We start from the raw sequence: 27,271 nt of genomic DNA, 5'->3' as shown, positions 1-27,271 counted from the left end.
AAAAAATTATGCAAAAAGTCATCACATGACTACCCGTCCCCAACGAAACCAAACAAAATATCGAAAAAAATAAGAGAGAATCCTATTGAATTTGTTGCCCAATCATGTCAACCATACCATCCCCCCGACGGTTGGCACGTACACGTACATTGTATCCCTACACATTGCGTGTCGTCCATTATTAGCCGGCGCGTCTATAAAAAGGTAAAGTGCAGACGACCCCCATAGCCTTGACTGTCGCACCGTTCCTCGCATTGTTAGTCCTAATGACTCTGCATATTACATGTGCAACCACCCGCTCCAAATTTAAATTGCGTTTGTCATTTTGTAATCCTGTTTTTTTTTCATGATGTACCGGGGCCTATACAGGCACAACTCATCAAATTATCATTATTCGTTCTGAAATAATTACAGAATAGTTCGGGTGAAGTAGGTGTTTGTTTTAATACATACCAGGATAATTTGGGTAGTTGGGTCTGTGCGCTGCATTTATACGCTGTTTTACTTTTCATGAAAGTGATAAAACTCTGTTTATGAATAATAAGATCATAAAATTTGTTGACCGAATGTAATGTGACCTGTTCACAGCTGTTAATTGATACATATTTGTGAGTACCTGCCATGAACAGCTACATGTATTTGTCCTGATGACAAGGTTTTTTTTCTTGTGATATGGAAAGGACTGGTTCATTTTATTTTTTTTTAATCAGGGGCTGTATTTGTAATATCTTCCGACACTGTTCACAAAAAGTGGGGGCCAAAGAAGAGCAAAAAGAAACGAAAAAAGGACTAGAAAATTTCCTTTATCCCTTAAATCCACTAGGCATTTTTGCTAGGATGCAACCTCAATCCTGCAAAAATCCTCTGTTGTTTCTTGAATGTGGTCCTTGGAGGAGTGACCAGTGCCTCAATCCTGCAAAAGCCTCCGGCAATCACTGTCAATGTGTTGAGGCAGAGCCAGTGACATCCTGGAGCAGTGCGGAGGATTTCAAGTATAATCAAGGACTAAGTGTATGCACGGCTGGGCATAAACAACAAGAGGTCCGGCCCAAGACCTTGACACAGTGCATCCTCCAAAATCAGCCACAAGTTTTTGCCATCTAGCCTCAATCCTGCGAAATCCTCCATTTTGCAAAGAGGATTTTGGAGGATTTGGGAAGGTGTTAAGCATAATAGGCAATTTTGTTCTCAATTTCTTTTCTTCAGTTATATTTTCTGGGCTGCTTTTTTATTTGCAATTTTTATTCTAGATCCATCGATGCCAACAACGCGAATTTTGACTGTCCATTTTCAAACGTTTGCTCTCATAATTCTTTTACAAAACTTAAAAACAAAAAGCTCAAAATTGCATACCCTGTGCTTTTTAAAAAAAAAACTGGAATGTTTTCTCCTAAAAAAACTTTTAAACTTGTGTTTTGTTTTAATGAAAACAGACAAACTTTATTCCGGTTTTGGGCGTCTGTAACCCTCTGAAAAAAGGACCTTCATTTTGCCAGAAAATATCACCACCCTACGATAGCCACTATTTTCCGGCAGCCAATGACTCCAATTTTAGGAAGAAATCATTCAATAATTAAACGTCGGTTGATTTGTTTTTGTTCAATGTCTCATTCAAAAGTGAATAACTTTCTATTATCAGAGGTGAAACTCTACAATAGCACGACGAACCCATTTGTAACACTTTGTCCAAAATTTGAAAAACAACCGTTTGAAAAATGGGACCGTTTGGGTCTCGACATCACAGCCAAATTGCGCCGAATGTACAATGCACATGCCAACAAAGGTATAGACCATTATCATGATGCGGCCATCTTGATTTTTTCTCCCATTCAAATCAACGTAACCAAAGCGAGGCTGGAAGGAAAAATAGTCTGGCTCCTTTTTGCACAAAAACATTATCATTCAGTACTGTTATTGGATACAGGGAACATGACTGAAATGGTGGCAGCATGGTACAGGTCTATAGACATAACACTCCCCCACCCTCTCCAGAAACACCTGTTTATCTTTTTTCCCTTCAACTACTGCCGCAGCATACAACAAACAAGATTTAGTTCCGCCATGGCCCGATGAGCCCTACGATTTTTCCAGAAATAAAAAAAATGGCGCATACTTGTCTGTACTGGTACGTCCAAGGTCACCGAAAGCCATGTTCACAATGGGATTCACTAGATTTTATCTGCCAATCCGGTGCCCGAAAGAAAAAACGCTTTCGGTTTTTACTACATGATTCAACTACTACTATTTTTTTTGTCAAGACTTCCCTTCTTCTGCTATGTCGTTGTTGCGATATGACAAATATCAGCGCTCATCAGCGATACTTTTATTATTATATTATTCATGGTTTGTTAAAGACATTTTCCATCGCAGCCAAGGGCTGAATTAGGGAAAACAATACATTTGTTCAATTTACATAAAAAGTAGAATAGTCTTAGTATAAAACGACCAAAAATTAGCACACAGCGTTAGACACACAAAAAATTAAGAAGAGCGAGCCAACAATACAATTATGAAAATATGTAGTTATACGTTCAGTTAAAAAAAAAGGTTATTAGTAAAAAGAGATATCAAAAGATTTTTAAAAAAAAATTTAAAAAAAATACTGGAAGAGTAGGACTAAACACTTTAGTACAATGAATTTCATTGCTTTGCAGTGCCGCAAAATGGTTATTGACAATGGTCATTTATCTTTACTTCATTATTATTATTTTAAAATGCTACCAAAGTGTCACCTTTTTTACATGTAGCTCACACTTTTACATAACAATTGTTTTTCTTTTTGCAAAGGCAAAGATCAGCATTTAAAAAAAAAATGCCCCCAAAAATTCCTGCTTTCCAGCCACTTCCTTCAAAAAAAAGTACAAGCAATGATGCAAAACACTCTGCCAAAAACAACTTTGTGGGAGTTGGGTATTCAATTTTTTTTTCTTTCTTCCCCCAAACAACCAGGATTCACGCTTGGCGCTTCCCAAAGAGACAGCACTTCACAGATAATGCAATATTTGTTTAGCTAAAACTTGGGTTCAGCGTCGTGCGTCTAGTCTGACCTCTTTTGAGGAAAAGTACAGGATTTTTCCAAAAACAACTATCTGTGGTTTTTACATGTGGGTAATAGTTTACTTTTAACCCTAACTACCCAGCATATTTTACTAGGAACCATACCCATCCTGGCAAATTCCAACACCACATGGGAAACTGCACACACACATTTCCGACTTTGTTTCTGGAGGTGTGCCAACCCAATGTAAAAGACTGTCAGTTTAGGGGTACTGTACCCATCCTGACAGATTCCAACAAAACATGCTGTTGGGGTTTGATGGGTTGAGTTCTGTTAGGGTTAAAGGCAAACATGTAGGAACAGCGTTAATTACCCGGAAACGCACCGATTTTATGAAAATTACCCCACACGAAGCGAAGATTGGACTGTTCCCAAAACACCCTGTGAAATTAATCCACCAGAAATGGTTTCCATCGTAAGACAACAGTCACGGAAGGTAGTTATAAAGAAGTGTGCCAGCGGGCACACTTTTTTGTGTGTGCGCTAGGAATGGAATCCAGTTTTATACAAGACCCCAAAATGTGTACATCCGGCATGCAACTTTTCCTCGGATCCGCTGATTTCCTCGTTTTTTACTTCTCATGAATGCCTTTACAAATTGAAAAATACTTTACAAAGTCTTGTGTGGTTTGGAGTTTTTTTCCCTCTAAATTCCCAGTTGCACGCCTGGGGCCAATTTCATAGAGCTGCTTAAGCACAAAATTTGCTTAAGCACAAAAACGTCTTGCTTAATAAAATCAGGTTACCGGCCAAAACTCCATGCAATTGTTATAATGCTAAGTAAACAACAGCTAAATACCAGTCACAAGCAATGTACATCACATGGAGTTTTGGCCGGTAACCTAATCTTATAAAGCAATGTTTTTTTGTGCTTAGACAAATTTTCTGCTTAAGCAGCTCTATGAAATTGGGCCCTGGTACATGTACATGTACATGTGTTCCTCAGTTTTCTCAAATAGTACATTAATATTGGAGCCACTGAGCTACATGTACATGTTACTCAAAACAGGTTAGTTGTTTTGCAGCCTACATGTACTCAAGATTTTAAGCACATTTGTTGCTTCAAACGAAAAATAAATTCACAATGAGCAAATGAACCCAAAGGTCGCAAAGCCCTTCACAATTATTACCCCTGTTTATCAGGCCATGAGACACTCTACAACACCGGGGCAGTGTTGTAGCATAGAGCAAGGACCCAAGGAGTCAGAACTCTTGGGCGATTTACATTTTGACCATTAACATACCAATCCCTCGGGAATGTCTATAGCTACAGCACTGTGACCGCAAGCCTCGACCATTCAAAGCGTGAATGCTAGCGGCCTTTGAACACGATGATCATCGCCGCCTTTTTAGTTGGTAACCAACAACCTCCCTATATGCTCTGCATAATAAGTCATGTCACGTTGCTGCTCTTTTTTGAAAAATATATTTTACGACGAGATAGGTTTTTACAACTGCGCAGTGGTTAGATGTGAGTTATGAACTCAAGTTAGCAATGTGCAGTTGTTGGTGCTTAAAAGCGTTATCTGTCCCTGTAATTTGGAGATAAATTGGATTTCTTTCAGATAAGTTTTCATGTATTTTCAGACATTTTAATTGGCAATATATCATTGATGAAATGTGTTTTTTTGGAAAATTTCACAAGTTTTCACACTAAAGGTACAGAGCATTTTGTTCTTCATGAAATGATTGATTCAGTCACATGTCAGTGATGTTGACCACATTGTTAGCCAGTATTAGCCAACTCCGAACAAACACTTCAAAATCATTCATTTTTAGCGATGTATGACAACTGGGCATGCATATTTACCATGGTACTGTCTACGAAGCCATGCAAACTCCTTGTTTTGGCATTAGTGAGCGCGGATCTCTATTGTGTCGAGATTAGCGTAGTGAGCAACTGAGCAAGCTGGCCGCCAGGTGCTTTCTATTGTAGCTTTCGAGCGCGGCGACCATCATTTTACTTTTGAAGTCTTGGAGTATGAACTCCTTGGGTCCTTGCTCTATGGTTGTAGAGTGTCTTGCTCAAGAACACAAGCACCATGTTTCCCTGTCAGGGTTCGAACCAACTTGCACGTGAATTGAGCACAGTGTTCATTAGACTTTTCCCTGAACTTTTTTTTTTTTTTCACATGAAGCGAACCGAGTCTTGCCAAGTGAGTGGTAAAAACCCATATATGGCTCATTATAAAAGACGAATGAAACTTTTGGACGTGTACAATGTATAATGGAATAGTGACTGGATTTTACAGTTTAACCAAAGAATTCTCTTTGGGCTAATTTTTTTTTTATTGGGAAATGTCCCAAATCCTCGCTAATCCTCCACTGTGCAGGGAACCGAATGACACATTTTTTTTTTTCAAGAAATGCAAACCAAAAAAAACCGGAACGGGTATGATATTTTTTCGAGTTTCTGTATTTGTAATCTTTTATATGTCTAATTACATATTTTAAAGATATATCAAAATCGTGGAATGAAAGATTTTTTTTAAAGGAAAAACAATTGGCATCTTTCATTTTCACGAATACAAAACTCGAAGCTAAGGCCAAAAAAAAAAAGTCTCCGGTTTCTGGTATGCGCGCGCGTCGCCGTAGCCATGCGCGTCGGCAAAATGAAAAAGGTTTTTTTCAATAAAAGATGATGTCTCAAAACCGCCAAACTCACTGGTTTGACTGGAATCCTGCTGCTGCACAATTTTAACGTGTTTTTAGATTGGGTTATGGTCGACAATAAGCTTTATGTGGCCTCTCTGGACTCCCATATAATTTGCACTAAGTTTAGTCGGGCACCATTTGCAGTCATCAGCCGACATTTGAGGCAAAAAATCAGGTAAAAAAAAAAAAGCCGCGTCGCCGCACCACTTTTTGGGCAAGCTCCATACCAGAAACCGGAGACTTTTTTTTGGCTCATTATAAAGACGAATGAAACTTTTGGACGTGTATAATGGAAAAGTGGCTGGATTTTACAGTTTACCATCAACCAAAAAATTATCTTTAGGCAATTTTTTTTTATTGGGAAATGTCTCAAATCCTCGCTAATCCTCCACTGTGCAGGGAACCGAATGACATTCTTTTTTTCAAGAAATGCAAAAAAAACCAGAAAAACCAGAATGGGGATGATATTTTTTCGAGTTTCTGAATTGTAATCTTTTGTCAAACTACATATTTTAAAGAAATATCAAAATCGTGGAATGAAACGTTTTGTTAAAGGAAAAACATTGGCATCTTTCATTTTCACGAATACAAAACTCGAAACTTAAAAGCCCTTTTCCTCAGTATAGGCCTATAAGGCTATTTGACATATGTCAATAAATGCAAACGTTAAACAACCAACTTGTCAACGGAATGCCCAATTGAAGTGCAGCAAACAGTATTGTATAAGGAGAATTTTATTGTCTTTTCTAATATCTGCAAACCCTCGTTTTGACCTCCGCCCAGTTCTGTCTCATTTTGGCAGAATGCCTCACAATTCTGAACAAATTAACGGTATTTATAGTAGGCAGGTGAGGGATGGTTTAGGCTGGCAGAAAGCCAAAGCTATATCTCAGCCAGGCAGTGTTTCCCCTGGCTAATGAACTGAGTGAGGTTGTAAAAATTCAAATTGATGATTGAAACTGACGCATTCTATACAAACTGAAAAGAATGCACGCTCACAAAAAAAGCATGATGATTCCATCTTCCCCAAATTGGGAGTTCTTAATAAAACGTTAATAAATTTACACAACTTGATAAATTTTTTTTTGATAATTGAGTATCCTTTACTGCCAATCTTCACAGCGAGGTGGCGATATTGGCAAAAATTGAGCGAGGTGGTCACTGAAAGTAGCGAGGTGGGCCGCCTCACGTTTGAATGGGCAGGGGAAACACTGCAGCCAGGCCCCGTGAATAAACAATTTAACAAAAATAAGTTTTTTTGACAAACTACAAATGTAAAACTTAAATGAATAGATGTCTCGCCCGTTACGCAGGGAGGCGGCTTTGCCACCTGTCGCCCGCTTCGCCACCCAATACTGAGAATTCAGACAGATTGAGGGTCCCTACAAGGAAGAGTTATTTGTAGTCGATTAAGGATCGAAACATTAGGCCTTCTTAACCTATTTGAATTTATTTCAGATCAATTCAGTCCGTAAAAACAGATTGCTGCAGTTTTGTTCACTTTTCGTCTGAATAATGACTAGTTTTACAATCATTTATTAATTAATGATAACGATGAAATGTATCGCAAATCAGATCACAAAAACCAATCAATTTTAATGCTGAGGTGCTGAAAATGTTAACATGAAAAATTCTCTGGATAGCCGACAAAGAATCTGTTGCAATGCGTTGCTCAATCTCCATTTAAATGGATGATCACAATTAAAATCAATACGATCAAACTTGGTATTGAAATATCTTACGAATTACAAGTAAACCTTGTTTCTACAAAAAAAATGTTCCATACATGTATCTTTGGAAGAAAAGAACATCCGTAATATCGCCGTTATTTTTTAAAAGAAATTGTGAAAGAACTGTTTTCCCCCCCCCCCGATTTGCAGCGTACGTACCTGAAAATGAAACCACCGCCCATACAGCATGCAGTCGGCGATCCAGAACCTAGCACTTGTTGCAGCCAGCGAGCTTCAATCCAAAAATGATAGCGTCAGACGGAAGCAGGCTTTTTATTACTATGGCACTTGTTTACTAAATGTTACACCCCACCTCCCATGCGTCTCCCCCCTACTCGCCGGGCAATGGACCATGACGTGACTGTGGCATTCACTGCAATGACCTTGGCTGTTCCATTGTATTTAGGGGTGATGGAGAGAGAGAGGGGCTTGGTTTCATGAATAATATTGAAAGGTATTTTGAAAATGGCAGGAGGTTTTGCAGAAAAGGAAAGCTTTGCTTGATTTCAGAAGGGATTTTTTGGAAAGTTTTTGGGAAAAAAATACTCCAAATGGTTGATTTTGTTTGGGATTTTGCTCGTCATCTTGGGAAAAAATTCCAAAGCTTGCTCAGGTGGGACTTGAACCTAAGACCTCTTGCTTACTAGTGCAGACGTCTTACCACTCGCCCACCGAGATTGCACTTAAAGCTATATAGTCCATCATTTGCAGCTATAAAAAAAGTAACTGGCGTACTTATTGTTGAAAAACATACTTGGTTGAAAGTATGTTGTAAGGGGACTAAACTCCCTGTGAAATTATTCTTTCTGGCAAGCTGTCATTTTGAAGTAATTAATGAAAGAAGGCCTTTCCAATGGTACGTCTTAAGACACACGCAAGCGTTGACACGACGCACATGCACTCGCAACTGCTATAATTCGTCGGATCAGTGCGCGACATCGCATAGCTGCAATCGGCTCAGTGAGAACATGTCTCGGACGCTGAATTCAGGCCCAATTCAAAACATGATTCAGCAACTTTTGATTTGAAATTAAGATCCTAGAATGCTGTTTTTCTTGGAATATACAGCTGAAGCTGAGCTGAAACTTCATCAGGTTAGTTGCTCAGTATCCTTCTTTAGATTTTGAGCACTTTTGTTGCTTCAGACGAACAAAATGCACAAATTACAAATGATGGACTATATCTTTAAAGAGAAGTTTTCATGATGGAAGTTTGCACTGGGGAGATTCCAAATTTCAATATTAGTTCTTGGCTGCGCCTTGAAAGTACGCACGAATCTAAGGTAGCGGCTGCAGCAGTGGCAGCAACAGACTTTAAAAATTGGGGGGGGGGGGGCAAATTGGGGGAAGTAAATATTTTTGGGGGGCAGTCCAAAAAAAATCCTAAGCCTGTGTACACACGCGCATGCCCATTGTCAATGGTCTGGAAATAAGCCACTAGAGCAACTTAGAAATGTAGTCATTTTTATGAATGAGAATTGCATCAAGCCGCAGAATGGTTAAACAAATGAATAACAAATGTACAAAGACATTGGCTGCACACTATCTACGGCTGTATAAATGCATGTGTGGCGTGTTTTGTCTACCATTGTCTACCAAAGTACATGTAGCAATGTTTATTTGCTTTCATTGGCCCAAAATGTGGTCACATTTTATGAATCTTAACAGCGAAGAAAATAAACATAATTAATCTTTTTGTTGATAAACTGTTTGGAGAAAACTGGGGGGGGGGAGGCAAAATTGGGGGCAAGGTCACAACTTGGGGGGCATTTACTTGGGAGGCAAATGCCCCCCCCCCCCATGCCCCCCATGGAGATGTTAAGTTCCGAGTTTTCGTAAGAGCATGTCAAGTCACATGTTATTCTAATGAACCATGACGAAGACATTCCTGGGTTATTATCCATCCCAGGTACTTGGGACTAGGGCCCAATAATAAAGCGCTGCTTAACAGTAAGCAGAAAAGTTGTACTTACTATAGCAGAAAATCATGCTGATGCTTAAGCACTATTTCACGGCATGGATGCGTTAAGGGTTGCGCGCGCATGGAGATTTCTGTTGTTACGTCACTGAGTTAAGCAACTTTTCCTCTTTGGTTGAGCGTGCTTTCCCTGTGCTTACTGCTTAGCGGTCTCTATGAAATAGACGGAGGCTCTGTTAGCAGAAAATCAGGTCTTAAGAAGTGCTATAAAACTGGGCCCAGACTTGTGAACGACTTGACTAAAACACTGCCCAGTTTCCAAATCCTTCTTAGTTTGGCAAAGTTTTATTTAAACTGAGAATTGGTATTGAACGACCAATGCTGACCATCAAAAAAAAATATTCTGTTTGTATTACAGACACTGACATTTTTTGATTACATCAATACATTTTATTCATATTTGCTCATTTTTTCTTTAAAACTCCTGATAAGTCCCCAACCTAAAGATAAACAGTTTGAGAGATTGTCAAACTTTCCTCAAAAGCATTTTAAGTTTTTGTCCCCAGTGTTTTTGCCTTTCCCGTCAGCATCAAATTTGAAAAATAATCATCTATTTTCTGAAAAAAAATCATGCCCCTCATACAAACTTTTGTGTGATCGTGGCCCGTGTCCTTACTCAGCTGTTCTTTCATGCCAGTGATAAACTTTGTTCCCTATTCGCAAGCGGTGAACTGAGACGGCATAACAAACAGTCAACCAAAATTGAATGCAGATTTGAGCATCGCAAGCAAATTCGTGGGTACGATGAACCCACCAAGTTGCACTTTTTTCCTCCCCCAGCCTTGACTAACTACCTTGACTTAAAACCATGACGGACTTGGAACATTATTTAAAAAACAAATTTTTTTTGTTCTTGTTTTGTGGTGTTGTCCTTTTGGCATCCCCCGCACCCTTTTGCCGACCCACGGGAAGCGTTGCCGGAAACAGTGCTGCCACAAAATATCTGGCGCGACAAAACTTACAAATTTCAAAAGTTGGAATATGTGTGTAGGACGGTCACATGACCTGGCAAAGAAATCCATGAGTAGCTGTCTTTAAAAAGAAAATGTAAGGAGAACCGCCAATAATAAAGCTTCACAGATACTTTAAATTCAGTTAAAAAAACAAACAAACATAAATGGGTGTGCACACAACAAAACCCCTCCCCCTAAAAAAAAAAAAAGGAAAATGGTCGGAGCATGTAAGAGCACCAGACTCAAGCTGAGCTCTGGTGTTTCTGATCAGCAGAGTGTGGGTTCGAGTCCTGGTCGTGACACTTGTGTCCTTAAGCAAGACACTTAACCATTATTGCTTCGTCCTTCGGAAGGGACGTAAAGCCATAGGTCCCGTGTGTTGTGTAATGCACGCTTATCTCTAAGATAAGGGATTTGCCCCGGTGTTTCTGGCAGTGTGTTTATCTTCAGCCATTTTTAGGCTCCTCTTACAAGTAAGAAAACGAAGAATGGTCCTTCATAATCGTCCATTATAACTCTCCCTTTGTCACCATTAAGGGGGTATATGAAGTTCATACATATATAAATTCCAGACAAATGACTTATTTAGCTTGATCACATCACAATTTACAAAAGAGAAAAGAAAGCTTTTGAATGTCATTTGGGGAAAATTTTCAAAATGAAAACATGCTACATGGGAAAACAAAACACTTCAAATATTTTTGACGCTCGCCAAAGTTGCAGTTAACACCGTGAAGCTATAAAGCTCACTGTAGTATCTTTCTGTATTGCTGCACCGATGTGGTAGTATTATCACGCAAACCTTTGTGAACAATCTGAACAGCAACTTCTGAGATTTGAATTTGGGGTTGGGTTTTCTTTTCTATCGGGTACCCGGTTCTCGTAGTACCTGTAAATTGACACCCCTAATGACAACTTGGTTCAAAGCAGTGACTAGCACAACGCGACGTGCATCAGTGGCCAAACAGCCAACCCACTGCGTGCCAGTCCCCAGTCATGCGTCAGGACAAACTTCCACAAAAACAACCCTGAGAACTCAAACCTGAAACAGAAAACTCTCCATGTTTTTACCTTCAAAATCACTGCACTTTCTGAATCATTGGAGCTTTACTGCAGACAGGAGGGTGAAAGAAAAATACTTAATAGTTTTATTATTTGGCAGAACAACAATAAAGTGGGGGATGTTGGTGCACTCAGCTGTGACTGCACGAACATCACCCGTAGGATGTTTACCAATTTTTTCCCCCATACTTTACATTTTTGTTGGTTTCCCGTGGGACATTTCATGTCAGCGGTGATATTCATTATGTTCTTTACAACCAGGCCGAGGTGACTGTTGGAGAGATTAAAGGGAATGTACATCATTGGGTTTTGCTGTAATTTTCAGAAATGAATTATTTGAGGGGTTTAATGTAATAGATCAAATGTTGTTAAACCGACATGTTTGTAGTTTTGTGTTCGAAAATGCTGGAAAAATCAAGAAAAACAAAAATGTTCAAGTAGTCTGGTTCCCTGACTCCACTAAAGATGAAATGTATCAATTTATAGATGCCGGAAAATTGTAAGGTGAGGGAACCAGTCTAGTTGGCCTGCACCCGTTCATGAACATGTAACCAATAGCAAACAAAATTTGGTCTGAAAAAGTGGTAAATTTGGCGTAGTAGTTAAAAAATAGTTAGGTTTTTCCAAAGGTGGTCGGCCGACCACCGTTGGAAATGTATACAAAAATACCACTTTTCTTGAAAATGACTTCACACCAGGTGCCATAATTTTACAGGATGCTTTACACTGTCATTTACTAACATCCTAGTAAGGTATTTCGTAAAAACTTGGAGGTTACATTTTTCGATGTTTGCAAATGTTGTATATTCCCTTTAAAGATGCGTGCCTCGTGCTCTCCTAAAAACAGGCATGCAACTGGGGATTTTGAAAATCGAGGAAATTCCAAACCTCATAAGACTCTGTACAGTACCGGTCTTTTTCAATTTGTTATGGCATTCATGAGTAGTGAAAAATGAGGAAATCAGCAGATCCGAGGAAAAGATGCACGCCTGAAAAAAAAAGAACATTTTTCTCCTCACAACGTTTCAATTTGTATGTTTTGTTTTAACAATTTTTTTCCCGGTACCTAGCATCTATGGCCCTCTGAAAATGGGCTTCCATTACAGCGCACAAATGACCCCGCTCTGCGAGAGCCGAATTATTGTTGAGCCACAAATGAGTTGAATGTTGTAAAGAAATGGTCAATTGCATAACTAAACGTCAGTAGATTGTGTTCTGTTATATGTCTCATTCGAACCCGAAATAGCGCCGGGAATGCATGTTTAATGCTTTGCAGCAGTGTTTATTAGTAGCGGATGTAAGGGGGTGATTGGGTCGCAAGGTTCCAGTGGTGTATCCGGGGGGGGGGGGGGACTTTTTTTTAATAACTATTTCCATAAAATGGTATAGAGAGGTCTTACACAAACGACCAATAACGAATTTCCATTTTTAATAACTATTTCCATAAAATGGAATACAGAGGTCTGACATGAAAGACAAATAAAGAAACCAAAGTAAAAAAAAAACATTACAATGAGTCAAAACGTCAGCAACAGAAAATGTTAGCCCGTAGATTTTGCACCCCACCCCCACGTCAAATGCTGAATAAGCCGCCGACTTAGACTTTTACTTTTGCCCCCCACCCCCCGACATCAAAAGCTGGATACAACTGGATAAAAAACATTACAATGCGTCAAAACGTCAGCAAAAGAAAATGTCAGCACGTAGATTTTGCCCCTCCCCCCCATGTCAAATGCTGAAAAAGCCTGACTTAGACTTAATTTTGCCGCCCACCCCCCGACATCAAAAGCTGGATACAACTGGATACCGCTGGTCGCAACACCCCCCCCCCCCCCCCCCGCCCTTTACTATCAACCCCCTCTTTCGTTTCCTAACAGCCAGATATACCCCTATTTATTGTGCAGTGATCGCGCACTGTCATTTGCATATGCAAGAATTGTAGGTGGCGCCGTGCGACGTACTCACGAAAGTCAGTGTCGGGAACATGGCTTACAAATAGTTTTCGTAAAATAAGAAAAAAAGTCAAGAAAAACTGTACAAAATTGGATGTTGAGGTCACGTGTTGGCAACTTTCAACAAAGTGTTCTCTCCCTTTACAGTGCTATGTCTCTTGAAATACGGGTGATTTAAAAACTGACATTTTAACTATATAAAACTGTTCAACATTGTCACGCGACTATAGAGTTGTGTACGTGTACATTGTGCATGTAAATAGGCTGTATAAAACTTCGGTTTGCCTACTGTGCTGTTTATTTCAAAAATCATTTCCTGGTTTTGGGAATGAACAAACTTGCTTTACTTCGATAAAAATAAAAGAGAATTTGCTTTGAAATAATCAAAATTACGATTTAACAGTTTTCAGAGGTTTTTTTGGGGGGGGGGGGCATTGCCAAAATACCGGACAGTGTGTGTGAAATACTAGTATTCACTCACCCTTGACCTCCGTTTGTTATTGCTATTTCCCCTCCCACGTGTTACTGTGATACATCACAGCCCACAATCCCCGCCCCCTTTTTTTGTCCGAACCGCCACCATGCCAAGTTTGTTTTTCCCCGTTTTGTACTCTAAAACCCCTTCACACAATAGTCGCAAATTCCTTTATGCAACACCGGTCACACTTCCTTTTGAATTTTTTTTTGGAACAAAACTTAACAAAAAAAATACAGTAGTCGAGGAATGTGTTTTTACTTTTTCCCCTACCTCGAAAATATAATTGAAGTTTCTAAAAAAAATTTTTTTTTACATTCCATTCTAATTTCGCAATTGAAATCTCTATTCACGCATTTCAACCAAACATGATAGTGGTTTGTTTATTGAAGCCATCTGTTTATTATAATTTGTGTTTTGGTGTTTTTTATTTTATGGCTGCATGTTGTTTGTGTTTGTGTACGTGTTCATCTTTTCGAACCGTGGACGAAAAATACCAGAGAACAAAAGAGAACAATATCGTCCACGATTCCCAGCATATGTCCGTGATTGGGATCTTGTACAAAACCTACGGGAATCTTCCTGAAAAGTTAAGAGTATAAACAAAAGAGGGACAATAGGACATCCACGATCGACGGTGAGAACACGTGTTCTACGTGTTCTACATAACCCCCGAGAACCGACTCACAAAGGGAGAACAACAGATCCTTTCAGTCCTCGGGAGTTGGGTCATTGTTTGAAACAGTCCTCTGTAGTAAGTTTGTGTGCTTAGTCTATGGGAGAGTGTTATATTACAGGGACAAAGGAAAACACAAAGCATTGTCCTCGAGAGTATAGTAAAGCAAGAGCTAGTGTCCTAGTCTGTGTCTCGCATCCTTTCGTCAGTCTGTTTGTTTCTTTATATGCAGCGTAAGGTAGGGACGGTTGCTGACTGTAGCTGAGTTTGCATTGATGGTCAGATTTTGTAACAAGCAATCTGATTGGACAAAAATTGTGTCACTCCGTATAGTTTGGAAGTGTCATGAATAATCAATCGGGCAAGGTCAAAATAGTAAATATGTGACCTGTCATTACAAAATGACCTTAAAGTCAGACTTTTTCAGAATTGGCATATTTTTCTGGATTCTGCAGAACAAAAGCGTTCCAATGGTATGCAACATGCAGGGGTGCTAAGTTCAGTAACGGAAATATAGACCACCGACTTTAAGTTGTGAAACTGAATCTTGAGAAAGTGGTATTTCAAAATCTCGCAGTTGTGTTAGTGAATTGAACAGTCAACTAATAAAAAGAGAATGAAAAAAGGTTGTAAAGCTATTCGATGGAACAAAACATTTGGAGAAAGTTAAAAAGGGACGTAGAGATTAACGCTTACCTGAAAACAAAAAATCGACTACCCCTTCAAATGTTGGCTTTTCCCCACTGTCATGACTGTACTACAAAATGGCAATTTCTGATGTTGAGCTCATTTCGTGGTGACATGTCACATATGCAGACCCTGGCATATTTGCTTATGGTGTAAATCAAGGATTTTCTTTTGTTCCTATTCCCTTTTCCTTCGTTTGTACTTTAACTTAATCGAGGACTTTAACTTGTCCTCGATTTGGTTCCTGTCCCCGATTCACCCATGATGTTGCACATGCGTGTCCTCAATTTACTCCATAAACAAAGGAAGTCTGCCAGGGTAATGTTTGAAAAGAGTAAGCTCCTCTAATTTTTTTTTTAGTTCAAACTGAAGATTTTCTGTTCTCTTCTCTGTGTAGAAAGAGAAGTACCACACCCATCTGGCCGTCCTGTACCTGGACAGCGTCTTGAAGAAAGATGCCGGAACCCCCAAGACCGAGATGGACCTAGCCCGGTCCAAGCTGCGGCACATGTTGGAGGAGTCCTCCCTCTACCGAGTCCAGCTCATCCTGGGGAAGGTCCGAGAAACGGAGATGTTTGCCGAGACCGCAATCCTCTATGGAAAGGTAAGCGTGGGTCACAGGAGCCACAGGAGACTAATTGCACAGTAAACAAGCGTTATACTGGTTACATGTACTTTGTAGTACAAATTGATATTGTTTGTGACTGAGAGTAGGTAGTTTTGGTATGAGAGTAGATACTTTTGCTAAGCACTGTTTTCTTTTGAGCAACTTGTGATTGCCTTGTGATGACTGATTGACTTTGGAGGCCTCGTTTTCGACTTGTGATGACTTGTGATGGACTTGTGATTGACTTGTGATGACTGATTGACTTATGAGGGCTGGTTTTTGACTTACGATGGCTTGTGATGGACTTGTGCTTGGATTATGATGGACTTGTGATGACTTGTATGACTTGCGATGACTTTTGATGAACTTGTTTAAATGACTTTGATGACTTGTGATTGACTTGTGATTGACTTGTGATGACTTTGATGACTTGTGATTATAATATAGTTGATTTGTGATGACATGTGATGTACTTCTGATGACTTGTGGTGACTTGTGATTGACTTGTGATGATTTTGATGACTTGTGATTATTATATGACTGATTGACTTGTGACGACTTACATGTATGAGGACTTGTTATTGACTTATGATAACTTGTGTGATGGACTTGTGCTTGACTTATAATGGACTTGTGATGACTTTTGATGAACTTGTGATTAAAATGTGGTTGACTTGTAATGACTTGTGATGACTTGTGATTATAATATAGTTGATTTGTGATGACATGTGATGTACTTGTGATGACTTGTGATGACTTGGGATGACTTGTGATGACTTGAGGGCCATTCCGTAGAATCCAATTCTCTGTGTACGTCCGACCACGTGATGTACAAGGTCGTTAAGGTGGAGGTACCTTAGTTTGGTCTGCAATTGTTTTCTACTCATTAGATGTCACATTATCAGTGATGTATCACATTTCACTTTTCCAACAGCAGCTCATTAAAGTGTCTGACATGTACATCCAAATTTTTTGGAATTGTCCTTGATTACAATTCTTGCTTGTGTCTGATGACAATTTTTTTCCCCCGGAATTGTTAAGTAGGGGGTAATATAAAAAAAAGATTCAATCTTCCGAAAAGGTATAGAATTGACTGAATATACATGTATGTATTTCATTTAAAATCTGCCCAGCCATACTTTTTGTGTGTGCCAATAATCACAGCATTTGTGTAGGTCGATTTTTCCTAATTCACTTTGGACAAAGACAGTCCCCCCCCCTCCCCCCCCCCCCCCTTCAATAAATTAACTCCATAAGCAGGTCTCATTATCGCTTGCACAAGTCTCGTAAAAGAGTGACCTCCACACTAATTTGGAGGAAGTAACAATTCATAAAAAAAAAAATGCCAGAGTCGTTTTCGATTTGGGCTGACAAAGGGAGTAAAATACCCTGACATGCTACAGTGCACACAGGCACTGGCATTGAGGTCTGCTGTCTGGGATGACAGGTGCAATTTCACAGTAGTTGTGTAGTCTGTGGAGGGACAAACAGCGCCCTCTGTTGTCATGATTGTTGAATAAAATACTGATTTTTTTTGTTTATTTTTTAATGCAAGCAATTGGTGGTTGTTGTTTTTTTGTTACCCAAAAGGAACTGGTTAAGGAAAAACAATTGGCATCTTTTATTTTCACGACTACAAAACTCGAAACATTAATGGCCTTTTTCTCAGTACTTGTGTCGATAAAAGCAAATTTTAAATTTTAAATACCCACAACTTGTCAACAGAATGTCCGATTGAAGTGCAATAAACAGTAATGTGTGGCAAATTTCATTCTCTTTCCTAAAACTTGCAAACCCTCTTTTCGATCTCTGCCCAGTTCTGTCTCATTTGCCAAAACGCCTCACATTTGTCCAACAAAAACTAATGAGCTCACCCACTCTTGAATTACTATACTCCCGAGGACAATGCTTTGTGTTTCCCTTTGTCCCTTTAACCCTAACCCTGCCAGACGCATCACAGTGCATCAGGTGGAAAAGTCTGGTGCACTTTGATTGAAAATGCTACCAACACCAGTGCATAAACGACCACTTCTGAGACACTGATAGCTAGCCCCATAGAACAATGCCACAGTTGTATCCTGCTGCATTGAGTGACCACAGACTCTGAGGCAGTTTGGTCTTGAGGCTTTTTACCTGATGGATCTTGCTACACTGGGCAGGCTTGTCACTTAGTCAAGTGTTGCATGCTGCTGTGTTTGGCAGGGTTTCTAGCCAATATACCCTGGAGGGTTAGGGTTAATGTAACACTCTTCCATAGACTAAGCACACTAACCTACTACAGAGGACTGTGTTGAACAAAAGACCCAACTCCCGAGGACTGAAAGGATCTGTTGTTCTCCCTTTATGTGTCTGTCCTCCGGGGTTATGTAGTACACGTACAAACATACATGAATGTTGCACTGTAAGTGCTTTTTAGCCAGTGTAGAAATTGACACTCTGTATTTGACAGCTCTATAAAATAGATTATACTCTATTCATTTTGTACCAAGCACTTGTTTTTTTGGTCTTACTCAAGTCTCTGTGGTAATGGACTGAAAGTATTTTATTCGTCTATCTTTTTTTGTAATGTCACAGCTTGAAGAACACGACAAAGCCTTGCGAATCTTGGTCTACAGGCTGCGAGACTACGGCGCCGCTGAGCGCTACTGCCGCATCAACTCCAAGGGTAGGGACAGGGCCTACCGACGGAGACTGTTCCAGATCCTACTGGGCGTGTACTTGGACCCACTGGAGGGGTGAGTGCTTCTCTCGAAAAAGAAAAATTGAAAGGAGGGGGATTCGAACCTGTGACTTCTCAGTGCAATATTAACAATCCTGGCCAAATCTCGCTGGGCCCCTGACCCCCGGCCCCCGCTCAATGTTGTCTCTCATTGCGCGGTGTGTGCTCCATCAGCTGGAGAGAACAACATTGACCGGGGGAGTGGGCGACGGTGGGAGGCTTAGGTTATTTTCAAGTGTTCCAAGTATTTTGGCCGGGATTGTAGCTATCCAGTGCCGAAGAATGCCCACACAAGTACTACGTGTCAAAAAAAAACATGTCCTACTTTTGATCCTTAATAACTCTGTTGTTTATCAATGAAATTGAACCAAAATTTCAGACCATGTAAACAAGGCATGACAAATTTTATGGAGCGAGTTTCATCAGCTTTGTTCAAGAGGGTGAGATTTAAACGCCATACGAAAAAATGATACTCACTTCCAGAATCTACCACTTTCGCCTTGGCGCCCTCTAATGTCGATACAGCGCTGGGGCAGTGGTGGAAGGTGCGTGCTGGCCGAAAGCTTCTGACTGAATGCAGGATCACCCCTGATGTCATTGCACACCTCGATTGTTTGACGCAACACACGATCGAGGAGGTGTGCAATGACATCAGGGGTGATCCTGCATTCCTTCGGAAGCTTTCGGCCGCAGCACAAACCATCCGCGACCGTCTCTAGCGCTGTATCGACATTCTGAAAGTCAGTATTTTTTTCTATACGTCGTTTAAATCTCACCCTCTTGCATGTCTTGCACAAAAGTGATGAAACAAGCTCCATCGAATTTGAATGAAAGGTTTGCGGAAACACCATGTGTGAATGATTTCTCAACTAAGAGAATGGTTCTGAAAAGAACCAGAGGTATAAACTCTCAGAACCTTTTCAGAACCATTCTCTTAGTTTGAGAATTTATTCGCACATGGTGTTTCCGCAAACCTTTCATTCATTAGTGTCTCCACCATGCAAAGCCTCAAATCTTACCCATCAAATTTGTCATGCCTTGTTTACATGATCCAAAATTTGGTTTAATTCCAACGGTAAACAACAACGTTATTTAGGATCATAAATAGGACATGTTTTTTTTTTTTGACACGTAGTACCTTCATCAGCAGTGTCAAAAGTAGAGACAGACAGTAAAATACCATATGACCAAGTTAATCATTTAATAATTTCCTCTTTTATTTTCTAAAGATACTGAAAATACTACCATCGTATAACTAGTGTTCCAATTTCCCAGGGTACCATCCCCCCCCCCCCCCTCCTTAGGATGCACGAAAAACCATGGACCACATCACGTCAAGATGAAAATGTCCCTAATTGTTCCCATCCATAACAGGAAGAAGGATTCCCTGATCGCCCCGGCCATTGCCCTGCTGAACAGCGAGGATGCTGACTTTGATGCTTCTAGGGTAAGCCTTACGATGAACTTGTGATGGACGTGTGTTTGACTTGTGATGACTTGTGATGGACCTGTGATGGACTTGTGATGGACTTGATAGAGTTGTAATTGACTTCTGATGGATTTGTGCTTTGACTTGTGAGTGACTTGTGTCACTTATGATGGACTTGTGTTTGACTTGTGATGGACTTGTTACTGATTTGTGTCGGACTTGTGACTGACTTATAATGGACTTGTGACTGACTTATACTGGACTTGTGATTGACTTGTGCTGGACTTTTGACTGAGTTTTGTTAGACTTGTGATGGACTTGTGTTTGACTTGTGGCTGACTTGTGTTTGACTTGTGTCGGTCTTGTGATTGACTAATGATGGACTTGTGTTAGACTTGTGACGGACTTGTATTTGATTTGAGATTGATTTGTGATTTGACCTGTGATGAACTTAATTGTGACTGGCTTGTGATTGAATTGTGATTGACTTGTGATGGACTTGTGATGGACATACGATGGATGTTGTGATTGACTTGCCATTGACTTGTGATCGAATTACCATCAACCCCTCGGGGTACTGAAGCATTCTACAGACAGCCTTTAGACTCTTACTGAAGGCGGCCCTCAGTGACTGATGCTATTGCTGATCCCACAGGGCCAACCTAATGCCCTCTTGGTAGCTATAGATCCCACCGACTGATTTAATGACCGACTGTCATTTGCGAGCTGGGCAGTGCTGTTGTATAGGATTACCCTGCAACACCAACAAATGGGCTAAATCTGGCACCTAGGTGTAGACCAGATGCACGAAAAGACTTGCATTGAGCAAGCCGTCGTGTTTTACTATACTCTATAGGACAATGCTTTGTGTTTCCCCTTGTCCCTGTAATATTACATTCTGCCATAGACTAAGCACATAACCGCACGATAGAGGACCGTCTTCAACAAAAGACGCAATTCCTGAGGACTGCAAGGATCTGTTCTTCCTTTGTGTGTCGGTCCTCGGGGTTATGTTAAACACGTACACTTTATGCTAAATCAATTGAATGGAATTATTTAACACTCTGGGCCCAGATTTAATAAACTCGCCTCTCCGTCCACTTACAGGTGTTGCAGCTGATCCCCGAGAACTGGTCCACTGCGCTCCTGTCCCAGTTCCTGACCAACACGGTCCGTCAGAGCCTCCACACGGCCCGCATCACCAAGCTGCAGCGCATGCTGGCCCGCACCGAGAACCTGAACCTCAAGTCGGCCCAGATCGCCCAGCAGCGGGACCCCATCTACGTCGGGGAGGAGCGCTCCTGCCAGGTCTGCAACCGGCCCTTCCTGGAGCCGTCGTTCGTCCGGTACCCGAACGGCGTGGTGGTCCACACGCAGTGCGCCTGGAACAAGGCCGTGTGCCCCGTGACGGGGCGACTGTTCAGTACGAGAGTCGGGGCTACGAAGAGATAGACCTTGGGACGATTTCAATTTGCTGACTATGGAAAATATGTTGCTTATTAGCAAAAACAGGGCTCTGCTAACCACAGTATTCCGCGCTTATGATCAGCATTCTGTGCTTACAACACCAGCAGAAAAACTCTGCGCTAACCCAGTAAGCACAGAATCCTCAGTTACGGGATGTACACGTGCACAAAAGTCAAAATTCCTTGCTAACCCACAAAAATGCACGGCATTTTAAAGGTACAGTCCATCATTTGTAACTTGTGCATTATGTTCATTTGAAGCAACCAAAGTGCCTAAAAAGGGTTCTTAAAAACTAACTTGACAAAGTTTGAGCTCAGTGAATGCTGTATATTCCCGAGAAAAGTGATATTCTAGGATCTCAATTTCAAATCAGATGTTGCAGAGTTATGTTTTGAGTTGCGCACAAATTCAGCGTTCTCATTCAGCTGATTTGCAGCTACGTGATGTCGCGCACTGAACCGACGAATTATAGCATCCGCGTGCGTGCTTCATGTCAAGGCTTGCGCTCACTTTGCCGAATTAAAAATGGACTAGTAATGGAAATTTCCAAAGATGCGTCTTGAGACACACCGTTGGAAATGGCCTTCTTTCATTATTTTCTTCAAAATGACAGCTTGCCAGAAAGAATAATTTCACAGGGAGTTTAGTCCCATTTCTATCTTTCAACCAAGTATGCTTTTCAATAATAATTTCGTCAGTAACTTTTTGGATAGCTGGAGATGATGGACTGTAGCTTTAAGCTGCAGTTAGCAGGAATTTTTAGCTTACAGTATAAAGCAGAGTCATGAATTTGGGCCCAGGGTGACAAGGCAGGGAGTCATGCAGTGTGTATACTGTTTTTTTGCTTGGCACACAGATTTTGCTGAACAGTGTTTTCTGCTGAGCAAAATGGGTTACCAGCTAAACTGCCATGCAATGTGCTTTTGACTGGTACTCGGCTGATCGGTTTTTTTTTTTTTTCTCCTTAGGCCGAGAACTGCTTAACAAAAACAATTTCCGCTCAACATCAACATGAAATCGGGTCGTGGGAGACCATGGAAAGGATTGGTTCATTTCTCACGCAGAAGCGAAGTAAACTTTATCGTAGAGCAAGCTTGAATCCTTGTTTCCTGATTGGTCGATCCATGACAACAGCAGTGTGATGTTATCCCATATAGCACCGTGCACGCCGCACTGTTGTAAGATGGGCGCGCCATTCTTGCTGCATGCAGGTGTAGTAGGATAACTGCTAAAATGTTCTGAAAGCATGCACATTCCATCTTGACTGTACATGAAGTTTGATAAATTTGTTATCCCACTCGCGCTTGTGGAACTGTAGTGCATTAGTGTCCAATATGTTCAGCCTCGTGGCATATAGGACACATATGCACTGTGTGGACTTCCAGACAAAAGAGGTCCACATAAACCAGGTAGCAGCGACGTTGTGTGGACTTGCCCACGTCCACACAGTGTTTCCCCCTCTCTGGAAAACAGGTTTAGAGGCATTTTAGGGTTAGGTTTATCCGTGGCAAAATGAAGAGAAACACTACAGGGAATCATAGGGTTGAAAGAGTTTTCACAGTTTGAGAAAATTGAGTTTTTGTCACAGGTTTTTCTTAACTTTACACAACAAAGGAATGTCCACACAATATGTAACGTAAACATGCATGAGTCAATGGCAGTAAGCTACCCAGAATGCTCTGTGTTTCCTTCACATTATGAGCGGTCCCCTTTCACCAGCGCTCCTGATAGTGCGCTGCTTACAAGCGGATTTCAAGGCACACTTCAAAAGCTGACTCCTTGTGCACCAACAAACGAGGGCGCTATTTTATCCTGCATTGAAGGTCACTGACGATTTTACCAGATCAGAGAATGTTATTAAAAGAATCTGATTTTTTTGGCCAAATCAGAGAATTACGTGTACATTTATCTCTTTGTTATTTTTGCTTTTTTTAATTTTAATTTAAAGAAATCAAATGATGTTCTATGAAATCTTGGTTGACTGTAAATGAATAAATTTACAATTGTCAGTATGTCATTGGGAATGTATATTATTGGTACTGTCACAATTGAGCTATACATTATATTGGCGTGAAGTCACGGCCACTTCAGACAACGGTGTTCTAGTGAATTGATTCCGAGTCTAAAGCCGCTCGGGTTGAGGCCAAGTCTGAGTTTCGAGTCATTTGTTGAAGTCCAAGTTCGAGTGCATGTCACATTTGTACGAAATTGATGAGCACAGATATGGACGTGAACAGACGAAAGCTGTTTGTAAGTGATGGGCTGTCGCAGGAAATAAACAGGGGCGCATTTGAATAGCCAACATTATTATTTGCAGCACCACCCGCGGTACGGTTCGTCATTTACACATTTTTTAGCGTTGCTTTGACGTTACTTTTGCAAAACAAGCGTTGGTCTTTAAAAGGTGTTTTTGGTTAAAAAATAGATTATGTGACTCGGTTTCAGTTTTGCCCCAAAATGAGCTCACCTGGAACTTGCAGGGAAGATGCCTACAGGACTCTAGAACACATTCCAACTCCATTTTAGGACAGATAAACCATTCAAATGAAACATTGTATCGAACATTTGGTGGGGGGGGGGTAGGAATCACTCAAAGATATGATTTTTCTTCCCGATAAAAGACAATTTGCCCACATCTTCGCAATTTTAGAAGTTTGAATACTTACCGAGGTTGCTCTTGCATCCAACGGAAATTCCGCGTTGTTTGGAAAAAAAGTCAATTTTTTGCCAAATTTTGATCAAAAAATGAAATAGCTTCAAACTTGCAGGGAAGATAGAAAAGTTTATTTGGGGCCAAATTTTGATCAAAAGTAAGGCTAACCCCTTGCAATTTTTTGGGAAGATAGATAAGTCCATTTTTGGCCAAATTTTGATCAAAGTAAGGCTAACCCCTTGCAAATTTTTGGGAAGATAGAAAAGTCCATTTTTGGCCAAATTTTGATCAAGATGTAAGGCTAACCCCTTGCATTCGCTTGAAACTTGCAGGGAAGATAGAAAAGTTCATTTGGGGCCAAATTTTGATCAAAAGTAAGGCTAACCCCTTGCGATTTTTTGGGAAGATAGAAAAGTCCATTTTTAGCCAAATTTTGATCAAAAAGTAAGGCTAACCCCTTGCAATTTTTTTGGGAAATAGGAAATTCAATTTTTAGCCAAATTTTGATCAAAAAGTAAGGCTAACCCCTTACGATTTTTCTATTTTGACCAAAAAGTTGAAATCACTTCAAACTTGCAGGGAAGAAAGAAAAGTCAATTTTTGGCCAAAATTTGATAAAAAGTAAGGCTTACCCCTTACAATTTTTCAATTTTGACAAAAAAATTGAAATCACTTGAAACTTGCAGGGAAGATAGAAAAGTCCATTTTTTGGCCAAATTTTGATCAAAAAGTAAGGCTAACCCCTTGCAATTTTTTGGGAAGATAGAAAAGTCAATTTTTAGCCAACTTTTGATCAACAAGTAAGGCTTACCCCTTACACTTCTTCAATTTTGACCAAAAATATGAAATCACTTTAAACATGCTGGGAAGAAAGAAAAGTAAGTATTTGGCCAAATTTTGATCAAAAAGTAAGGCTTACCCTTTTCAATTTTTTTAATTTTGGCCCAAAAATTAAATCGCTTGAAACTTGCAGGGAAGAGAGAAAAGTCCATTTTGGGCCAATTTTTGATCAAAAAGTAAGGCTTACCCCTTGCAATTTTTTGGGAAGATAGAAAAGTCAATGTTTTAGCCAAATTTTGATCAAAAAGTAAGGCTAACCCCTTTGTAATATTTTTGGGCAAATAGAAAAGTCCATTTTTAGCCAAATTTTGATCAAAAAGTAAGGCTTACCCCTTGCAAGCTTTTTTTTCAATTTTGGCCAAAAAATGAAATCGCTTGAAACTTGCAGGGAAGTGCAAAATTGTGATCAAAATGTAAGGCTTACCCCTTGCGATTTTTCAATTTTGGCAAAAAAAAATGAAATCGCCTAATACTTGCAGGAAAGATAGAAAAGTCCATTTTGGGCCAAATTTTGTTCAAAATGTAAGGCTAACCCCTTGGAATTTTTTGGGAAGATAGAAAAGTCCATTTTTAGCCAAATTCTGATCAAAATTTAAGGATAACCCCTTGCAATTTTTCAATTTTGACTTATAAATTAAATCACTTGAAACTTGTAGGGAAGATAGAAAAGTCAATTTTGGTTCAAATCCCGATCAAAAAGTAAGGCTAACCCCTTGCATTTTGTATCTATTTTGGCCAAAAAAAATGAAATCGCATGAAACTTGCAGGGAAGATAGAAAAGTCGATTTTGATCAAAAAGTAAGGCTAACCCCTTGCATTTTTTTCCAATGTTGGCCCACAAAATGAAATCGCTTAAAACTTGCAGGGAAGACAGAAAAGTCCATTTTGGGCCAAATTTTGATCAAAAATTAAGGCTAACCCCTTACAATTTTTCAATTTTGACCAAAAAATTGAAATCACTTGAAACTTGCAGGGAAGATAGAAAAGTAATTTTTTGGCCACATTTTGATCAAAAAGTAAGGCTAACCCCTTGCAATTTTTCAATTTTGGCCAAAAAATGAAATCGCTTGAAACTTGCAGGGAAGATAAAAAAGTTCATTTGGGGCCAAATTTTGATCAAAAGTAAGGCTAACCCCTTGCAATTCGTTGGGAAGATAGATAAGTCCATTTTGGGCCCAATTTCGATCCAAATGTAAGGCTAACCCCTTGCCATTTTTTTGGGAAATAGAAAATTCAATTTTTAGCCAAATTTTGATCAAAAAGTAAGGCTAACCCCTTATGATTTTTCTATTTTGACCAAAAAGTTGAAATCACTTCAAACTTGCAGGGAAGAAAGAAAAGTCAATTTTTGGCCAAATTTTGATCAAAAAGTAAGGCTAACCCCTTGCAATTTTTTGGGAAGATAGAAAAGTCAATTTTTAGCCAAATTTTGATCAACAAGTAAGGCTTACCCAATACACTTTTTCAATTTTGACCAAAAAAATGAAATCACTTGAAACATGCTGGGAAGAAAGAAAAGTAAGTTTTTGGCCAAATTTTGATCAAAAAGTAAGGCTTACCTTTTGCAATTTTTTTAATTTTGGCCCAAAAATGAAATCGCTTGAAACTTGCAGGGAAGAGAGAAAATTCAATTTTTGGGCCAATTTTTGATCAAAAAGTAAGGCTTACCCCCTTGCAATTTTTTGGGAAGATAGAAAAGTCAATGTTTTAGCCAAATTTTGATCAAAAAGTAAGGCTAACCCTTACATTTTTTTCAATTTTGACCAACAAATTGAAATCACTTGAAACTTGCAGGGAAGATAGAAAAGTAATTTTTTGTCCAAATTTTGATCAAAAAGTAAGGCTAACCCCTTTGTAATATTTTTGGGCAAATAGAAAAGTCCATTTTTAGCCAAATTTTGATCAAACAGTAAGGCTTACCCCTTGCAAGTTTTTTTTTCAATTTTGGCCAAAAAATGAAATCTCTTGAAACTTGCAGGGAAGTGCAAAATTGTGATCAAAATGTAAGGCTTACCCCTTGCGATTTTTCAATTTTGGCCAAAAAAAATGAAATCGCCTAATACTTGCAGGGAAGATAGAAAAGTCCATTTTGGGCCAAATTTTGATCAAAATATAAGGCTAACCCCTTGGAATTTTTTGGGAAGATAGAAAAGTCAATTTTTAGCCAAATTCTGATCAAAAAGTAAGGCTTACCCCTTGCCCTTTCTTGGGAAGATAGAAAAGTCAATGTTTTAGCCAAATTTTGATCAAAATGTAAGGCTAGCCCCTTGTAATTTTTTGGGAAAATAGAAAAGTCAATTTTTAGCCAAATTTTGATCAAAAAGTAAGGCT

At 39.8% G+C, this 27,271-nt stretch overlaps 1 protein-coding gene across 3 annotated transcripts in view; it reads left to right on the top strand.

Annotated features, from left to right (window-relative positions):
- The window catches only part of LOC119725359 (transforming growth factor-beta receptor-associated protein 1-like), a 49,630-nt gene extending 28,060 nt beyond the window's left edge, over positions 1–21,570 (top strand). For all 3 annotated transcript variants that reach the window (XM_038196759.1, XM_038196758.1, XM_038196760.1), the window contains 4 exons: positions 15,623–15,829; positions 18,407–18,567; positions 19,926–19,998; positions 21,088–21,570. In XM_038196759.1, the coding sequence (XP_038052687.1) occupies positions 15,623–15,829; positions 18,407–18,567; positions 19,926–19,998; positions 21,088–21,432 (786 nt within the window). In that variant the 3' untranslated portion in view covers positions 21,433–21,570. The remainder of the gene's footprint in view (positions 1–15,622; positions 15,830–18,406; positions 18,568–19,925; positions 19,999–21,087) is intronic.
- The last annotated feature ends 5,701 nt before the right edge of the window (positions 21,571–27,271 follow it).

Source organism: Patiria miniata, unplaced genomic scaffold (genome assembly GCF_015706575.1).
Source record: "Patiria miniata isolate m_02_andy unplaced genomic scaffold, ASM1570657v1 HiC_scaffold_19, whole genome shotgun sequence".
NCBI classification, from domain to species: domain Eukaryota; kingdom Metazoa; phylum Echinodermata; class Asteroidea; order Valvatida; family Asterinidae; genus Patiria; species Patiria miniata.
This window is presented reverse-complemented; position numbering and strand designations above follow the sequence as displayed.